Raw genomic sequence first — 16109 nt, forward strand, 5'->3', positions numbered from 1 at the left:
ACCGTTGCTGTAGATAATGTGTGTACTTTCTTTAGTAAGTGCTGCCTTTCTGCCAACCCATCAGCTTTTGGCTTCTCTCCACAGGAAGCAGGGAAGCTGCGTTCACCTATGCCATTACTGCTGCCGGGGTTGCACACGCTGTCACGGCCGCCTGCAGCCAGGGCAACCTCAGCAATTGTGGCTGTGACCGAGAGAAACAGGGCTACTACAACCAGGAGGAGGGCTGGAAGTGGGGAGGCTGCTCTGCGGATATCAGATACGGCATTGAGTTCTCCCGGCGGTTTGTTGATGCCCGAGAAATCAAAAAGAATGCACGGAGGCTGATGAACTTGCACAACAATGAGGCTGGAAGAAAGGTATTCCAGAAAGGACGAGGGATGGGGAAACGTGTGTGCTGGAGGACGGGGGGAGGCTGGCTTGGTGGCAGGAGGCTGGCTTGGTGGCAGGAGGCGTTCCCCGAGAACTTACCCCTCTCTCTGCTGTTATCCCGCACCCACATCAAGTTACCTGATGGCTTCTAATGTTTACATTTTGTTGCTGTTTCTTTTTGTTCAGAGCTGGCCATGTATTATAGATGTTCCTCTAAATGTTTCTGCTTCCTAAGCCTTCTTTCCAGTCCCACTGGTAACAGAGAGGACTTTGCTGGAGCTGTTTGGCATTACGATAAATCTTTGCTTTTCACCTCCTTTGCAAAAATCTAGCAAGAGATGTCAGGGCTTGTGATGGGACAGGACTGAGTTTCTGCATTGCTGAACTCCCACAGCACTTGCAGCTATTTATTCCATCCAAAACCAAAACACTTCTTTGACCGCAGCTCTAATGAAATACACACTTCATAGCAAATGCACAACTGTCCATTTCTCACTGGTGGGCTACAAACGGCTGCGTAAGTGTCACTTTGGAAGAAGAAACAGTTTCATGTCTACAACCACGACTGAGTTACTTGCAATGGAAACAATAAACATCACGGAGCTACGCCAATTTATGTCCATTGAATAACAATAGCTCTCAAAGCTTGCCCTCTAAAAAGCATAACAAATCTTTCTGCATAATATATACCTACCTCAGGAGAGATTTTACTATGTCCTTCAAAGTGTTTTCCCCCAGATACAAAAATGCCGCTTCTACCCTCCAGTGTTGTAGGAGACTCCAATATATCAATCCTCCACACCTAGCCCCCAAATTTGCTCCTCTAAAACAGTGTGTGCTTTCAGTCCTACACCGAGCACTGGCTGCTGAGGTGGGCAGAGATGGATGAATTGGTGGTGACAGAAGCAGTACAATTATCTCACTGCCTGTGTTTTGGAGAGTGCTTATTAATACCCAGTCCATGCAAGAAAATCTCCTGGGGGTTGCAGTTGGTTGTGCACTGAAACTGAAGGTGGCGTATGGACAGTTATCCACTGGGATGAAAGCAGTATATAAATTCAACATGGCGAAAGAGACCAGTTACGGGGCATAATCGCAAGTGTAGAGACAGGATCGATACTCGATTGGTGCTCGATAGTGAGGTCTCCAGATGTGAAGGAGGCAGCTGGCTGAAGAATCAGACAGCAAAGCATCCTTAAGAGGGGCACAATCTTTTTTCCCCAAACTTGCTCTGTTTAGGGAGTAAGAATACCTCATACTGCTGTATTGCAGCTTGGAAGACCAGCTCCAGGTCTGATCACTTCTCTTAGCCTGGACGTTTCACCTCGGCATCATGCATTGCATTTGGATGCAAAATAAGATGGGATTCACATGTTAAACTTGCAACGGAGCGTTTATTACGGCTAGATGCGTTATGATCCCTGCTTAAACTGGCAATCCACTGTGGTGGGCACTGTGCCACCCCCATGGAGATGCTGATGCTGCACGTCCTGTTTTGAACACGTTACAGTCTAGATGTGAAGGAGGGACAAAAGAGCAAAAGCGGATGCATAGATGGAGAATGGTGAAGTCCCTTGCCCAAGAACAGAAGGCGGCTCGGTATCTGAGGCAGGCACTGATCCCAGGTCCCCCAGCTCTAAATATAGGCCAGTGACCTCTAGACCACATCGCTGATTATTATTATGCAAATTATATTTTTACTCGTCATCAGAATTTCATAAGCAGGGGGACATAAGCAAAGCAAAGAAGGGTGTCTTTTTACAGATATTTCTGGTAGCAGCATTCATGCAAATGCGTTTCTTTTAACATTTCTAAAAAAATAATTTTTTGCAAATGTTCTTGCAAAAACAAATGATAACACTTATTTTCATGTTTTTGAGACAGGAATAAAAAAGCTTGTAAATACTGACAACGTAGTTTTTTTTTCCCCCAAGTACACTTTTTTATAAATAATATTTTGGAATTTACCCACTTTTTTGTTGTTGGCAGTTTTCAGTAGTTATTTGTACTTATATATTTTCATTGTAGTCATTAATGCATCATATCACTTTCAAAAGCTAAGGATGACTGAAAGGATTTGGTGCAGCTTTTTGTTTTTGTTTTTAAGTACAATCCATCAAATCCAGAGGAATGTGCTCATATAAAAGATGGTTTGGGGGTCATGTTTAGAAATAAAGTTGGTGTTATGACATACATTCCCATGAAATGAATATGCAAAGTTGTACAGTATATAATACTTAGTGATTTTGGTTCATCTGAGATCATCTGCTATTTGTACAAATTAGGCATTCTGAATTTGAGACTGACTGAAACTTAAGGTTAGAACAAAAGTCTGGAAACAAGAATACGTTTTCTTTGTTTTCTGGGTTGGACTTTTAAGAAAGCAGCCACAGAGTTTTGTGCAATTTCAATGTGAAATCACAAGTCCCTTCTGAGAATCCAGGCAAACTTGAAATCTGACCTACATCCACCTGAAATTGGGCAGTTTTGGGGATCCTGCTTAAACTTGGATTGCAAGCCTGAAACAAAATCCAAAACCAGGAAATTTTGCTTATGTGTGGATGTCATTCTGACATACTCCACATGGTCCTTATTCACACTCAAGTCAGAAATACTGCATTTATGTCTGGACACTTGCTGAATCACGACACTGAACCTCCAGCTTCCTCCTTTCCCCTTCCAAAATCTCACAGCGCAACTGGGAAAAGCTCGTGCGTCTCTGAGTAAGACTCTGTCAGTACCATCCTGCTGATCTGCATGAGGCTTTTCTTAAAATTTGCAAGCAGTTTGGAGCCAAGCTTCTGGTTCATGACTGCTATTATTAAGGACCAAAGTAAGGATATTTTTCCCTTGTTATGAATAGGCATAAAAGGTAAGAAGGAGACCACAGGCAAGATTATTTTTTCATTCTTTGTTGCTTCAGAAGTCCTCAAATAATCTTTTCAACCTTAGGGTGGGAATGCCAAGACAGTGAAGAAAATATATGCTTTTGTAGCTTCCTACAGAGATTCTGCCAATCATTAAAATATTTCTTAGTTACAGTTCAATCTTATCAAAAGTGGTACAGGGAAAAAAATCCAACAACTTATCTACATGAACGTTGGTCCATTTCCCAAGGTCTTATATTTCACAGCACTTTCACAATTAACCCCCCCACCCCCCACCATTTACATCTATAATGGTAAGGCTCACAGTTCTTACTCAGTCCTGGCTTAGTTCATACTGAATTGGTTTTTTAAGTTAGATAAGAACAACAATATTTAGCCAATAAACCTGCTATCTTCATTTTAGTCTTCTCTTTAAATCCCAGAGCCTCCTAATACAGAAACGTGAGGAAAAAAGGATGCAAAGAGCTCCCAACCCCACCTACAGTTATTTCCAACTTGCTCTGAAGTCAGTGGAAGGCCCCTGATGACCTCACTAGACCTCTACCAGGTGCCCAGAAGATCATTGCTAGGATCATTATCCAGGACTCTGACCAGCAGGTTTGCCCCCAGATGCGATGGTATCGCATGGAATTTTTCACGCCCCGGGGCAGGAACTTTGCCCATCCTCAATCTCTCCCAGCACTTGTCCCAGACACGCCTGGGAGTCAGAGGCATTTGTAACTATAGCAGTGACTACAATGTTTTGCTCTCACAGGGATGTTCTCAAAAGCCGGCCTGCTGGTAGTTCACTGTTGTTAAAAATAGAGTCCTGAGGAATTTTTCTTTGAGGAAAAAACAGCACGCTGTATAAATAATTGCACAAACTTTGCAAACAGATGGGGCGGGAAATAGTTCTGGGGGCTCTTTAATTTGAGTCTGGGGCTGAGATGCTCAGCACAACACTCTGATAAAGTACCTCCTTGGAAACAGACAATATTTAGGCTTTTCAGGGAATTTCTGATGACTCTGAAAAGAACGAAGCCCCTAATTGCCCCGCATTGCATTCCCTAATTGCTGTGCATTGGATTTCTAAGAATTATTTCAGCTAATGGTGAATTTGTGAAGTTTCTAGTAAATTTGTAACGAATAGCACCAGTGACAAAATAATAAACTTGCCATCGGTGCCTTTTGGAAGAAATAAATGCTTAGCGATTCCTGGTGACATGAGACGCTACTGATGGAAGATTTATGCTTTGCAGCAAAGCAGCGCCATGCTGTGTATAAGAGTGAAGCAGCTAACTTCACCATCAGTTTTTAAATGGCCGCTATGATTCAGGATGGAAAGTACAAGTGTGGTAAATGAAAACAAGCCCCCAAAGGAAGACTGGTGTAAGTCTAACACAAATGTTACTGAAAGAATGCCTTGTTGCAAATCTGAATGATTACAGAGAGATCTGTGGGCAAAACTTTGATAGAGTAATGAAAAATTAAATACCAACAAAACCAAGTAAGCTTTGATGCTGTTTTATGAGACAGCTTTCTACCACGTATTTTTAGAAACAAGTATCTTTATTCTGGGATAAATGAACTTAGAAAGAGTAACATCTGGGAATGCACACCATTAATCTTAACTTTTTGTTGAAAGCTTCAAAACAATGACCAGCTCTCATGGGGAATCTCAATTATAAAAATGGGTTTTTCTGTTTGTTTGTTTTTAAGGGGGGAGCTAAAAGAACAAGCTGACAAATTGGTAGCAGATCACAGCTTTTACCAAAAAGAAGAAAAGAAATGTTTCTAACAGTTTATCAATCAATTAGGCTCTTACGATAGACAATGACTGTGGTTATGTGGAGAAAAAGCTGGCCCTTCCAGAAACACACCCATCACACTGACTGCCAGCAGCTCAGCCTGGTACCATCCCAATATTTATTCCTTTGTAATGTCGATGGGTTTTTCTTGTTGGTTTTTTTGAATGCCTGGAAGCTGACAACATCTTATTTTACATTTGAAACAATAAGAGTGTGGGGACAAAAAAAAAAAAAAAAAAATCAGACTCTCTTTAGAAGAGATTATTCACTTACTTGAGACGACATTTCCGTCTAAGCCATGGCTCATTCTCACAGTTCCTGGCGCCACGGGACTGTGGTACTGGGAAGGATTTTTCTGCTGACATGCTTTGGCGGTAGAACAGCTAATGAGGTGATTGGTTGGTCACCATTCACATTATATGTATACATACACACACACACATATATATATGTAGGGTATGTGTATGTGTATATAATTATGTAGATTTATACATATTTATGTGTTGTCTGTTTGTGCATAAAATATGTAAGAAAGCGTTAGCTCACTTCATCCCACGTGAAATGTTTAAATTAATAAGCTCACTTCTGCAAGATGCACAGCATGCCCTAATATGTTGCAAACTGCCCTTACTGTCACCTAACAGGACATAAAAATTAGAAGCAATCCCTAGAAGACGACTCTGGATGAAATGCTCCAAAGTCGCAGCGGAGGCTCAATTCCAGTTTCAAAACTGAAAGCCAAGTGATTTTTTGCTCCTATAAGCCTAAAATATTCTTCAAAATGTGACTTTGTTCCCTAAGCCATTTCAGCGATTTAAAGAATGTGACTTTCCAGGTTTTACAGCCCTGAGTCCATCATTTGCTGAAAGTTTCTTTCTCTCAAAGAGACAAACTATCTCACTGCACATCCCCTGTGAGAACACTCATGAAAGAAAAGCTTTCGATACTTGTGCTTCACGGCATACTTTCCACTTTCCCCCTTAAATCGATTTGCAGACAGATATAAATCCAATTTCAAAAAGTTTGGTGTTACAGCTTGGGTGGGTTGGATGGATAACTAATGCATATCCATATGTCCTGAATATGCAAGCTTTGGCTCAAAATCTCATGAGGATAGTTCTCCTGCTTCCAGTTGGGCTGGATTTACTAGCCTATTTTTTTCTTCCAGAAACACACCCTGAACATTGAGTGCCAGAAGCTACATCTGGTACTATCCTACTTTTTGAACATTTTGCTTTAAAATTAGAGGGGCGGGATAGGACATGCTAAATGGTTTTATTCTAGAATTGCGCATGCCCATGCATACCACGCAGTGTATGCAAGACAGTATCATCCATCCAGTAAAAGATTACTGCACCCCCCCCAAACTTGACATCTCTAGACTACCTGTCAGAATAAAACCAGCAATGAGATATTTTTAACCCTTTAAGATGATATCTAAAATTTTACCTTCAAGCTTTCCAGCAAATTCCATAGAAATGAGAGTGAAATACTGCAGTTCCACTCGGTTTGGGAATGATTTAAAGGCTGCTTCTCAAGATTGTTGCTTTTTGCAACATTTCATTATAAAAATAAAATCCAGGAAGTTTTAACCAATTGCAGCAGTTTATTGCTCAAACTTAGAGGCTATTTTCTCTTCTTCCAGAAGGTAGGGAAGAGGCACAGACGGGTCAGGCTCTATAGCCCATCCTCAGAACAGTAGGGACTTTCAACGGATGGGCAGCAGGTATCAAAACCCCAGGCTTATTTTCCTGCTAGCCAAGAGGAGAACTTGGGTAAAGAGAGCAGTGGGCCTTCTTCAGTTTTTTTAATGCATTCAGTGGGAATACTACGGGAGTGGGTGCCTTACCTAGGGAGGCAGGTGAAGGGTAGGAGGAGGTGAACTGACGCCCCTCGGTACGCCAGAAGGTCCCCAGTCCTGCTGAGCTCTGGCCAGTGCCAGGGAAAAGCCGTCTCACGCTGTGACTGGATACTGACCCGCTGCAAAGCAGAGGCTCCCTCCTCCCATCAAACTAAACAAAGAAAAATAGGGGTGTGACAAGAGAGGGAGCAAGCACCGTAATTCCTCATCTCCCATCCCACAGAGTATAAATACTGGTTTGATGCTTGATGGAGCAGCCTCACAGAGGAGCAGAAAGAAAAATATGCAGCTGAAGCAGCCATATTCCTCTCCTGCTGGCTCCATGTCTTCTCTTCAGAGGGCTGGGCACAACCTGAGGAGACATGACGTGAACTGCTCAATTTTGGGCTCTGTGATCTGCTATTAATGAAGAATATTTTCAGGACATTTGCATTAAAGGAGTAGCATTACACTTACACCCTACTAATGTTAGTTACATCCCTGGCTATCCGAGTTAAAAAGCCAAACCCAAACAAACCCAACTTTGTTTCCCAGATGGGTCCATGAGATCAGCATTTTGTCAGCAGTGGTGGACCCCAGGCTGCACTGAGACTAAGGATAGGCAGTGCCCACACGCCGTCGGCTTGCGTGGCTGCAGCCGCTCGAGTATCAAAGGGGTGGTGACATCTTATGACCAGGATCCATCTCTTTTGGTACTGGTACTACCCAACACAAAAGTTGATCACTTGCATATTTGATGGGGGAAAACTCCTAAAGTCTTCTATTTCTTTTTGATACTGCAGTCAAAAAGTAATATGGATTCTGTTACATTCAACATCTGGTCCAAAAATGTGCATTTCCACTAAGGAAAACACAAACCAGAAAAGGCAAGCCAAAACAAACACACACAAAATGTTACTATTGTTTTTACATATTTTATCCAGATAGGATTTTTAATATGCACAGAAACTGTATCTGATGTTATGCAGTTGGGTCTAGATACGGAACTTGAAAAAAAGAATTTCTTTTCATGCGTATCATTTTGTTTTATTTCAGTCTTCGCAAGTCTTTTTCTACTTAACTGGCAGCGGACAACCCTCAAATTGCATTTTCAGTGTATGATTTATATAGGTATAAAAATATGTGGGATAAGAAAGCTTTAACATTATATTTCACAATTCATTTAACAAAGTAGCAGTAGTTAGAAAATTTTACTTGGCAAGATGATACTGGGGTGGGAGTGGGCCTGTATGTGGAAAAGGGACCTAAGGAATGTTCCTACGATTAGTCTGAGGCAGCACAGTCCAACGATGGGAATTTGCTTTGGGAGGTAGGTCTTGTTGTAAACCATTCAAGATTAGATACGAGGCACTGACATATGACAAATGAAACTGCTGAGAGAGTGGGTCGTACGAGCTAATGATTTTCAATCTTTAATCAGGCACCTAGCTTGGCATAATGTATTAGATTTGAGTAAATAAGTACCTTTAAGGCTCAGGGTCAAAGCTTTGATGGGAATTTTGCTGAGGAATACTGAGCTGGAGGGACATTTAGGAAGAAAAACATTAGTTGTTCTTCATTCACAGCATTGAGCAAACAGGGTCAAATCCTGCCACCTTCGCCAGGTCCACTGGCACCTTGCTGGCAAGTGGGAAGCTTCTCGAGATACCACGCAGCAAGGTGCGGCTTGCCCTCTACACGGTAAGCTGCAAAGCAGCAGCGCCAGGGCATACGTGGGGACCTCCGCACGGCACCTTGTGGGGCTTTACAGACATACCTCTGGGAAAGCCGGAGCGTGCTGGCTTGTCAGCAAACAGGAACGCTCTGCAGCATCTGGGTGGAAAGAGGGAAAAAAAATCTTGCTTAGAATCTGCTTAGTTTGGGCCTTGTATTCCCTGACCTCCAAGTTTTTGGGCACAATTCTATACCCACAGCTGACTGTGGGCACACAAATTATAGCATTCAGGAATTTAACTACCTGATGATTGGGCCTGCGCTCAGTGTTGTAACCCCAAGCATTCCACATTCATGAGAGAAGCCTCCAAAAAAATAAAAAAAACCTGCGAGATTGGCTTCAGGATCATGAATTAATACTTTTTGAAACTTCTGCTTTTTTGGGCCTGCATGGCTTGCATTTGCAAATTCTTCCACCATCATAAACAGTGGGAACCTTTGAAAAAACACAGCAGTGAAATCAGATTTCTATACAGCAAAACGACTCACGAAACTGGATTTTCAGAAAGACAACAACAAAAAAAAGAAATCCAGACAGGATACTAAGTTGCTGGAGATTGTACTACAGAGGGTGCCAGGCAGTGCTGTATACAAATGGCAGCGTCTCAACCGAATGCACACACAGAGGCAAACGTATATATACACACACACATCCATATATAAACATACATATACAAAGGTATCACCTAGGACACCAGAATGGGTGATATCTTTGTCTTTCAGGAACAATGACACTTTCTGTTGTAGCAGGGAAGCACATAAATTACAGAGACGGAGGCTCCTTGGAACAGTGTCCAGAGTGTTGAGCCCATCCAAGAATAAGGAGCCTCACAAGCTTCACCTCCTCCCGCTCTGAGCAAGTTACTGGGTTGACCTTTTCAACAAAAAACAGACATCACAAACACACGCAAGTACCTGACAAAACGCGTGCTAAACCACAAGCCTGCTCCTCACCGAGATTTACTACTTAGGGGGAAGAGGAGCAGATACATCCCATTGGTAACGCTTTCCTGGAAGTCCTGAGATCCTACAGTGCTTTGTGGTGAAGGTGTAGAGAAGGTTGTCTCCATCCACATTTTGTCACGGATTTTACTGCAGTGCTTGTGGCTGCAGCTGTATGTTGATCAGAGGTTGAAAGAGAGCCCTGTAGCAACAGGGTAGTTTAAAAAAAAAGTATTTCAGCAATACCAAGCAAAACTTACAAGCAACTTATGTGTGTATATATATGTACGTGTATGTGTGTGTGTGTATATATTTTTATATGTTTATATGTATATATACATGCACATCTAAATATCGATAGATTATTTTAACCCAGATTTGTGGAACAGGATTGGAATCTTGTTTGGGGATTTTTGAAAAATCACATCCCTCTGCACAGGCATGAAGTAGAGACAGAGGGATCCTGAAAGACCCCGGAGTATTTCATAAGGCATCCCTCTACTCGCTGCTACTGAAATGCAGCTGCCACTGCAGAAGGCATCAAGTTTTCCAGCTTCTTTTTTTTCCGTAGGGAAGACAGGAAGGTGATACAGTTTGTTGGCGAGCAGAGGCCTTTCCAGTGTCCACAAAAAGCAGCTCATCATAGCCTTGCTGATTTTCGCTTTAGAGTAGTTGCAGCTATAGTAGCTTCTTCCCTAATCCAGTAAACCTTCCTGGAAATCACCTTTTCTGCCTCTGAAAGGCTAACTTGACCTTGACCTGGAAAAAGCCTGTGGTTGCAGAAGGCCTAAGGTATTTTTGAATAGGTTGCTCAGCTATCTTGTACTTGCTACTGTATGTTGGCAAGGGAGAATCAAAAACAAATATTCTCTTTAATATTGAAACCCTAGAAATTCGGGAAAAAAACAAAACATACAATTTAAGGGAAACTCGAACAACTCAGGAGGGTGCCCTCTATTTGCAGGGATAACCAGATCTGTACAGATTTTATTTTAAGGCCAGTTTCTTAAGCAGTAAGCATTTTTTACTTCCCTTCTACTTCATTATGCCACTGCACTCAGATTTCGGCCCTTTTATCCCTTGCCCATTTCAGTCATGTTCTGGGATCTGCAACGAAACCACTACAGGAGATGGTCTGCAGCATCAGTAATGCTTTAAGACAAGCTCGGTAGCTCATATTTCTTTGTTAGCATCCCATTGCGAAGGGGAAAGGTCAGTTTGCTCTGTTCTTAGGCCTTGATTTTCATGAGCTAATGATGACGGTGGGCGTAATTGTGGTCAGGCTTAAGCGGCAGCGCGAGGGCAGAAAAAGAGAGAGGTGTTTCCGTGAGGCCGGTTTCCCCTCCGCCGCGCACACGGCACTGGCGGGCATCTGCTTGCCTTCCCCCGGGCACGCGCCCCTGCCCGGGGAAGGAGGGATGTGCCAGCCACGGCGCGGCTTGGCTGCAGCGGAGGCGGGAGGGTGGGAGTGGAGCGTGAGCCCGAGCGCCCGCCAGTTTGGGTCCCTTATAGGGACCATCCGATGCTGGATTAACCTCCTCCAGGTTAACCTCCTCTAGCAACAGCAATAACGAATATTCCCACTTCTCTTTGGCTCACAGCTTAGCAGGACCCTTCAGTGCATTTTATTTCCTCTAACGTTGCGCAATAGTTGCCCTGGTGCAAAAAACGTATTTGTGGCTGAACATTTGCTTGATTTTTGGGCTAGATACTGCAAGCAGTGCTGCTTTTAAAGGGGATGGTGTGCTCTGGAATAGTTAATAGGTATGCTGGCATTACCACCGCCGGTATAGGCAAAATTTTTAATTATGCAGCAAATATGAATGCCTATTCAGCCACACAGTATATATTGTTCTGTGATGTTAAAGCTAGCTAAAATTTTTTAAACATTCTTTGAAATTACTTAAAGCAATTAAGATTGAACATTCTGAATCTTAAAGCACTTTTTTTTTTTTCTGTTTTCAAAATGAAAATTTGAAAAATTTTTTTTAAATCACTGGAGTCCCATGAATTACTTTGGCTCTAAAGACGTCTTCTGAAATTTAAGTAAATATTCTCCCATATTTGGAAACAGAATGCAAATGTTTTCTAATAAAATGACAAAACGCTGTGTTTCCGAGCAAGTGTCATGTAAAACAAAACGTGTTACAAGCATTCTGCTGCAAGGCGAGATTTATGAGCATGCATTTGAAAAATTCCAACGAGCAGGACAGACTGAGATTTAGGCAAGCTTGCAATACCGTTTTCCTGCAGTAATAATATGCAAATGTCTGTACACATAGGTTCTCGAAGAGAGAATGAAATTGGAGTGCAAGTGCCACGGAGTTTCAGGTTCCTGTACAACTAAGACCTGCTGGACCACGCTTCCTAAATTCAGAGAGATTGGATATATTTTGAAAGAGAAATACAATGCTGCAGTGCAGGTGGAGGTGGTACGAGCCAGTAGACTAAGACAGCCAACCTTCCTGAAGATCAAGCAGATTAAGAGTTACCAGAAACCCATGGAAACGGATTTAGTGTATATCGAAAAGTCACCCAACTACTGTGAGGAAGATGCTTCCACGGGGAGCGTCGGTACCCAGGGACGACTCTGCAACCGTACCTCTCCCAATGCGGATGGGTGCGACATGATGTGCTGCGGAAGAGGGTACAACACACACCAGTACACCAAGGTGTGGCAATGTAATTGCAAATTCCACTGGTGCTGCTTTGTGAAGTGCAACACCTGTAGCGAGCGGACAGAGGTGTTCACCTGCAAATAACGGCATCGCGTGCAAACGAACAGAACAAATCACCACGAGTGAAGAAAGTGGAGTACAACAAACGACGACAGCATCATTTTGCACATCTAATATTCTTTGGGAAAAAAAAAACAACAAAAAAACAACGAACACCACAACAACCAATCCCTCCCCACTACTTACACTTCTAAGGATGGTGCATTTTGGCTGGCTGGCTGTTGTAACTGCTTTGGAAACAAGGGCAACAGGATTAAGGTGATGTTGACAACCACATGATACTTTCTCTCTCTTTTGTTTTTTTTTTTTTAATTACAATCTGGGTGTTGTAGAGTTCTCCTAGTAAGTGTTTTAAGTTATACATATCAGAGAAGCTGATTGCATTGCAGCTCCCATGAAATTTAAAAGAAAAAGACACTTTCTCCTATTTTACAACAACAAAAACACCGAGCCCTGTGCAAATAAAGACTTTTTTTTTAAGGAAATGAAATCTTCACTGACTAGAACACAGCAGTCTTGCTGCAAAAACCTGAATTTCTAAGAAAGCAGGTAGAGAGAAAACAACTGGTAGGGAGACAAAATCTATGACGGAAATGCTCCACTATCAGTTTGGAAAAAAATAACGTTCACAAAATTACATCAGCTGCCAGTGACACTGGAACTCTTTGAATGAACATTAAAAATAATTATTTATGTTTTTAATAGTATCAAAAAATTCTAAGCACTAACGGGTAGCTATGTCTTAATTCTGTACTAAATGTAAACTTATTGGAACTCTGACTTTATGATTTTTGTATTTGGTTCTCCCTAAGTTCTTCAATGCTACTGATCTGTTGTCACTCCACTATTAGAGAGTTCAATTACTGTAGGCCTTAAGCAATTACCAGAACTGAGCAAAAAGATCACGCGAAACTGTGGTTACAAATGCTTGATAAAGACTTTTCCCGCTTGCCTCCTGAATAAGAATGACTCTTTTTAGACTCAGGCTTGAGGCGTGGAGCACCTGCCCGCAGCTCCTCGTAGGGAGTTTTAGGATACAAAGACATGCTTCGACAAATATCAAAGGTTTTGCTTTGCCGTCAAATGCACTGGCAGGATCTTCCAAGCATTGCATTTTGCCTTTAACGGTTGAAAGTTAATACTACCAATAGTTTTAAATAACTTTTGCTCAGTGTGAACTGAGAAGTTAATAAAAATATGGTAGCTGAGCTCTAGGCTGCTGCAACCTGTGAGCTGTGGTGGCTTCACGAGCATAAGAAAGCTAAAATTTGGGTTAGTCTGTGTCGTCATTATTCTAAGGTTGGCAGTAACGTACCCCCTGGTAAATAGATGAATGTTAAGAAAGAAGCTGACTTTTTACACCAGCACTCAATTATAATTCACACATCTTTTCCCTATGAGAGATTTAAAAAAAAATCCTCAGATATTTTGCTACTCTAAAATCTAGTGGTTTTAACCCCAAGAGCCAGATATGCCCACTTATAACACAGCACATTTAATCACGAAAATGTTTGCCTGTAGCAAGGGTCCCTACCTGATTTTCTGAAAACTTGGATTAAAAATTTTCTAACAACGTCTGCATATCTGCATTTCTAGCTTTTGTTCCATTTTATTACTTTTATTGAGGGGCTGCACAGCCAGGAGCCCTCCCCACCTGACATGGGAGCACTCGCCACACCACACGGTGCTCTTGGGGCACGGGGCTGGTGGAGCTACCGCTCCGCCAGCTCCCACGCTGGATATGTGAATGAGCCAGGATTACCTCCATAATTTATGGACCTGTATTATCAAAAGTAACTCATCGCCTGGGGACCTTCGTTCGAACACTCGTGAGGACCTGCCTTTCTGACCCCAAGCACTTACCCTCTGAACATCAGACCCCTTTGATGAGTCTCTCACGGAGCAATCTAAAATTGAAGAGTTCTTTTTTGTTGTTGCTGTTGGTTTCTAAATACCAGCCTTGGTGTGAACGAGTGCAACTCCACAGAAGTCCACAGGGGCCCCCCAAAATGCTAGAGTCACTCCATATAATTTAAAGTCCCTTTGATTCATGGGTATTGTTGTTGAATAATAGTGATATACTGTACTTTCACTACATTCTTGACAGGAAGCAAATAAAGCTCCCAAGCACAGTAATGCACGGTCTTATGGTACTAGATACTGTAAATATATTAGAATAGTATTTGTTAAGTACAATTGAGGAATCCAATTAAGTTATATTATTGTATATCGTTTAAATGTCTATAGAGTATTTTAAATTATTGTGAACTACACTGCGTTAAAAAAGAAAAAAAAGGTTATATATTATAACACCAACCACTCTGAAAAGTGGACCAAAGTGACACTTTCTCTTTTTTTTTTTACATACCCCTATTTCAAATAGCTCTGTCAGCTACTGTAACACCATTGTAACAGTCCTACGATTGGATTAGCTGTCTAGAATATAACGTTTCAGAGCATCCTATAAAAGCTTTGCTCATGTGGGGGTGCAGCATTCAGAAAGGTACTGTATGGCACAAAGCAGGGGCTGACCACGAAAATGCATGGACTTTGAACTATGTCCCAAGAAAAAGCAGTTTTGGTCAGAAAACACCATTACCACTAATGTACTGAAGCATCCCAAAAAAGATGGCGACCTTTTAACGAAGGTGTCTGTGAACAGAAGTGGATTACACACCTTTCATTTTAAAAAATACAGTTTGATGTCAAAGAACTGTGACAATAGAGGTTTGAATGCGACCAGCAACACAATGTGGTTTAACCATACCTTAGCCATGATAAAATTCAAAATACTGTATGTTATTAAAGAATTTAAGAGCAAAGATCAATTTGTTTACTATGTTAATGTTTTATGGCAAGCAGAAAACAAAAGATGAAATGTGTTCCCATTAAAACTTAATTTTTTCCCCTTCTAGTTCCCTTTCTTTTTGTTTGTTATTTATTTAGAAAAAAGAAAGAGGGCAACAAGGCCGTATGCAAAGTGTACAGGCTTCTCTGGATGAGAAATGACAGGCAGATTCCAAGACCAAAGCAGTTTTTGTGTTTTGTAAGAAACAGCAATGAATGTGCCTGTGTTTGATATCAAAGTCCCAAGTCATCCACCTACCTCAGTCGTACAGGGAAACTGGCACTAGCACCAACCTTGCTACTACCAGAGACTTTGGGTGGCTCAGATGAGGAGGAGATAAATGTTTTGTGATAGAAACGTAGCGTCAGACTCCAAAATGGTTCTCGACCATGAACCTCACACAACAGATGAGCGAAGAGAGAGGAATAAGAGGTGTAGAGGAGAGGCTTGAAGGCCCTGACTTCAGCACTTGTACACGCTCCAGCTTATTCAAGCAAGTTATGGACACGTCTGAAAACCTAGCTGAATCTGGACCTAAAGGATTTTACAGCATTTACCTTGGTCAGAATAGTAGCAACCTCCTTGATACTGAGAGTAGTGTCTTCCTATATGAAATCCAAAGAAACTGCACAACCTTTGTTGTATTTGCCCCTCGGGGAAGATAGCCAGCTATAGATAAAGATATAGCCAAATTCCACATGAACTAAGTCCAAAATAGCTTCATTAAAATGAACTGAGTTGCCCTGGGTTTATAGCAGTATAAGTATGCACAGCATTTTACCCATGGATGCCAAAGAAAACACTGCACCTTCTTTCTAATTACATCATGGGAAACTTGTTAATAGAGCTGCAGGAAATTTTTATAGCAAATGGTAATATTACATTCGTTTCTACGATGACATCTGGAAAGTAGATGAAACTCACCAAAAGGTTTGCAAATCTTTTAACAAATCTAAAGCGTGT

At 41.8% G+C, this 16109-nt stretch overlaps 1 protein-coding gene across 1 annotated transcript in view; it reads left to right on the forward strand.

Moving 5' to 3' along the window:
* The window catches only part of WNT7B (wingless-type MMTV integration site family, member 7B), a 40247-nt gene extending 27677 nt beyond the window's left edge, over window positions 1–12570 (forward strand). Inside the window, exons 2-3 of the mRNA XM_009574506.1 lie at window positions 85–356; window positions 11843–12570. Coding sequence (XP_009572801.1) covers window positions 85–356; window positions 11843–12322 — 752 coding nt within the window. The 3' untranslated portion in view covers window positions 12323–12570. The remainder of the gene's footprint in view (window positions 1–84; window positions 357–11842) is intronic.
* Window positions 12571–16109: the final 3539 nt, after the last annotated feature.

Source organism: Fulmarus glacialis, unplaced genomic scaffold (genome assembly GCF_000690835.1).
Source record: "Fulmarus glacialis isolate BGI_N327 unplaced genomic scaffold, ASM69083v1 scaffold13160, whole genome shotgun sequence".
Classification (NCBI taxonomy): domain Eukaryota; kingdom Metazoa; phylum Chordata; class Aves; order Procellariiformes; family Procellariidae; genus Fulmarus; species Fulmarus glacialis.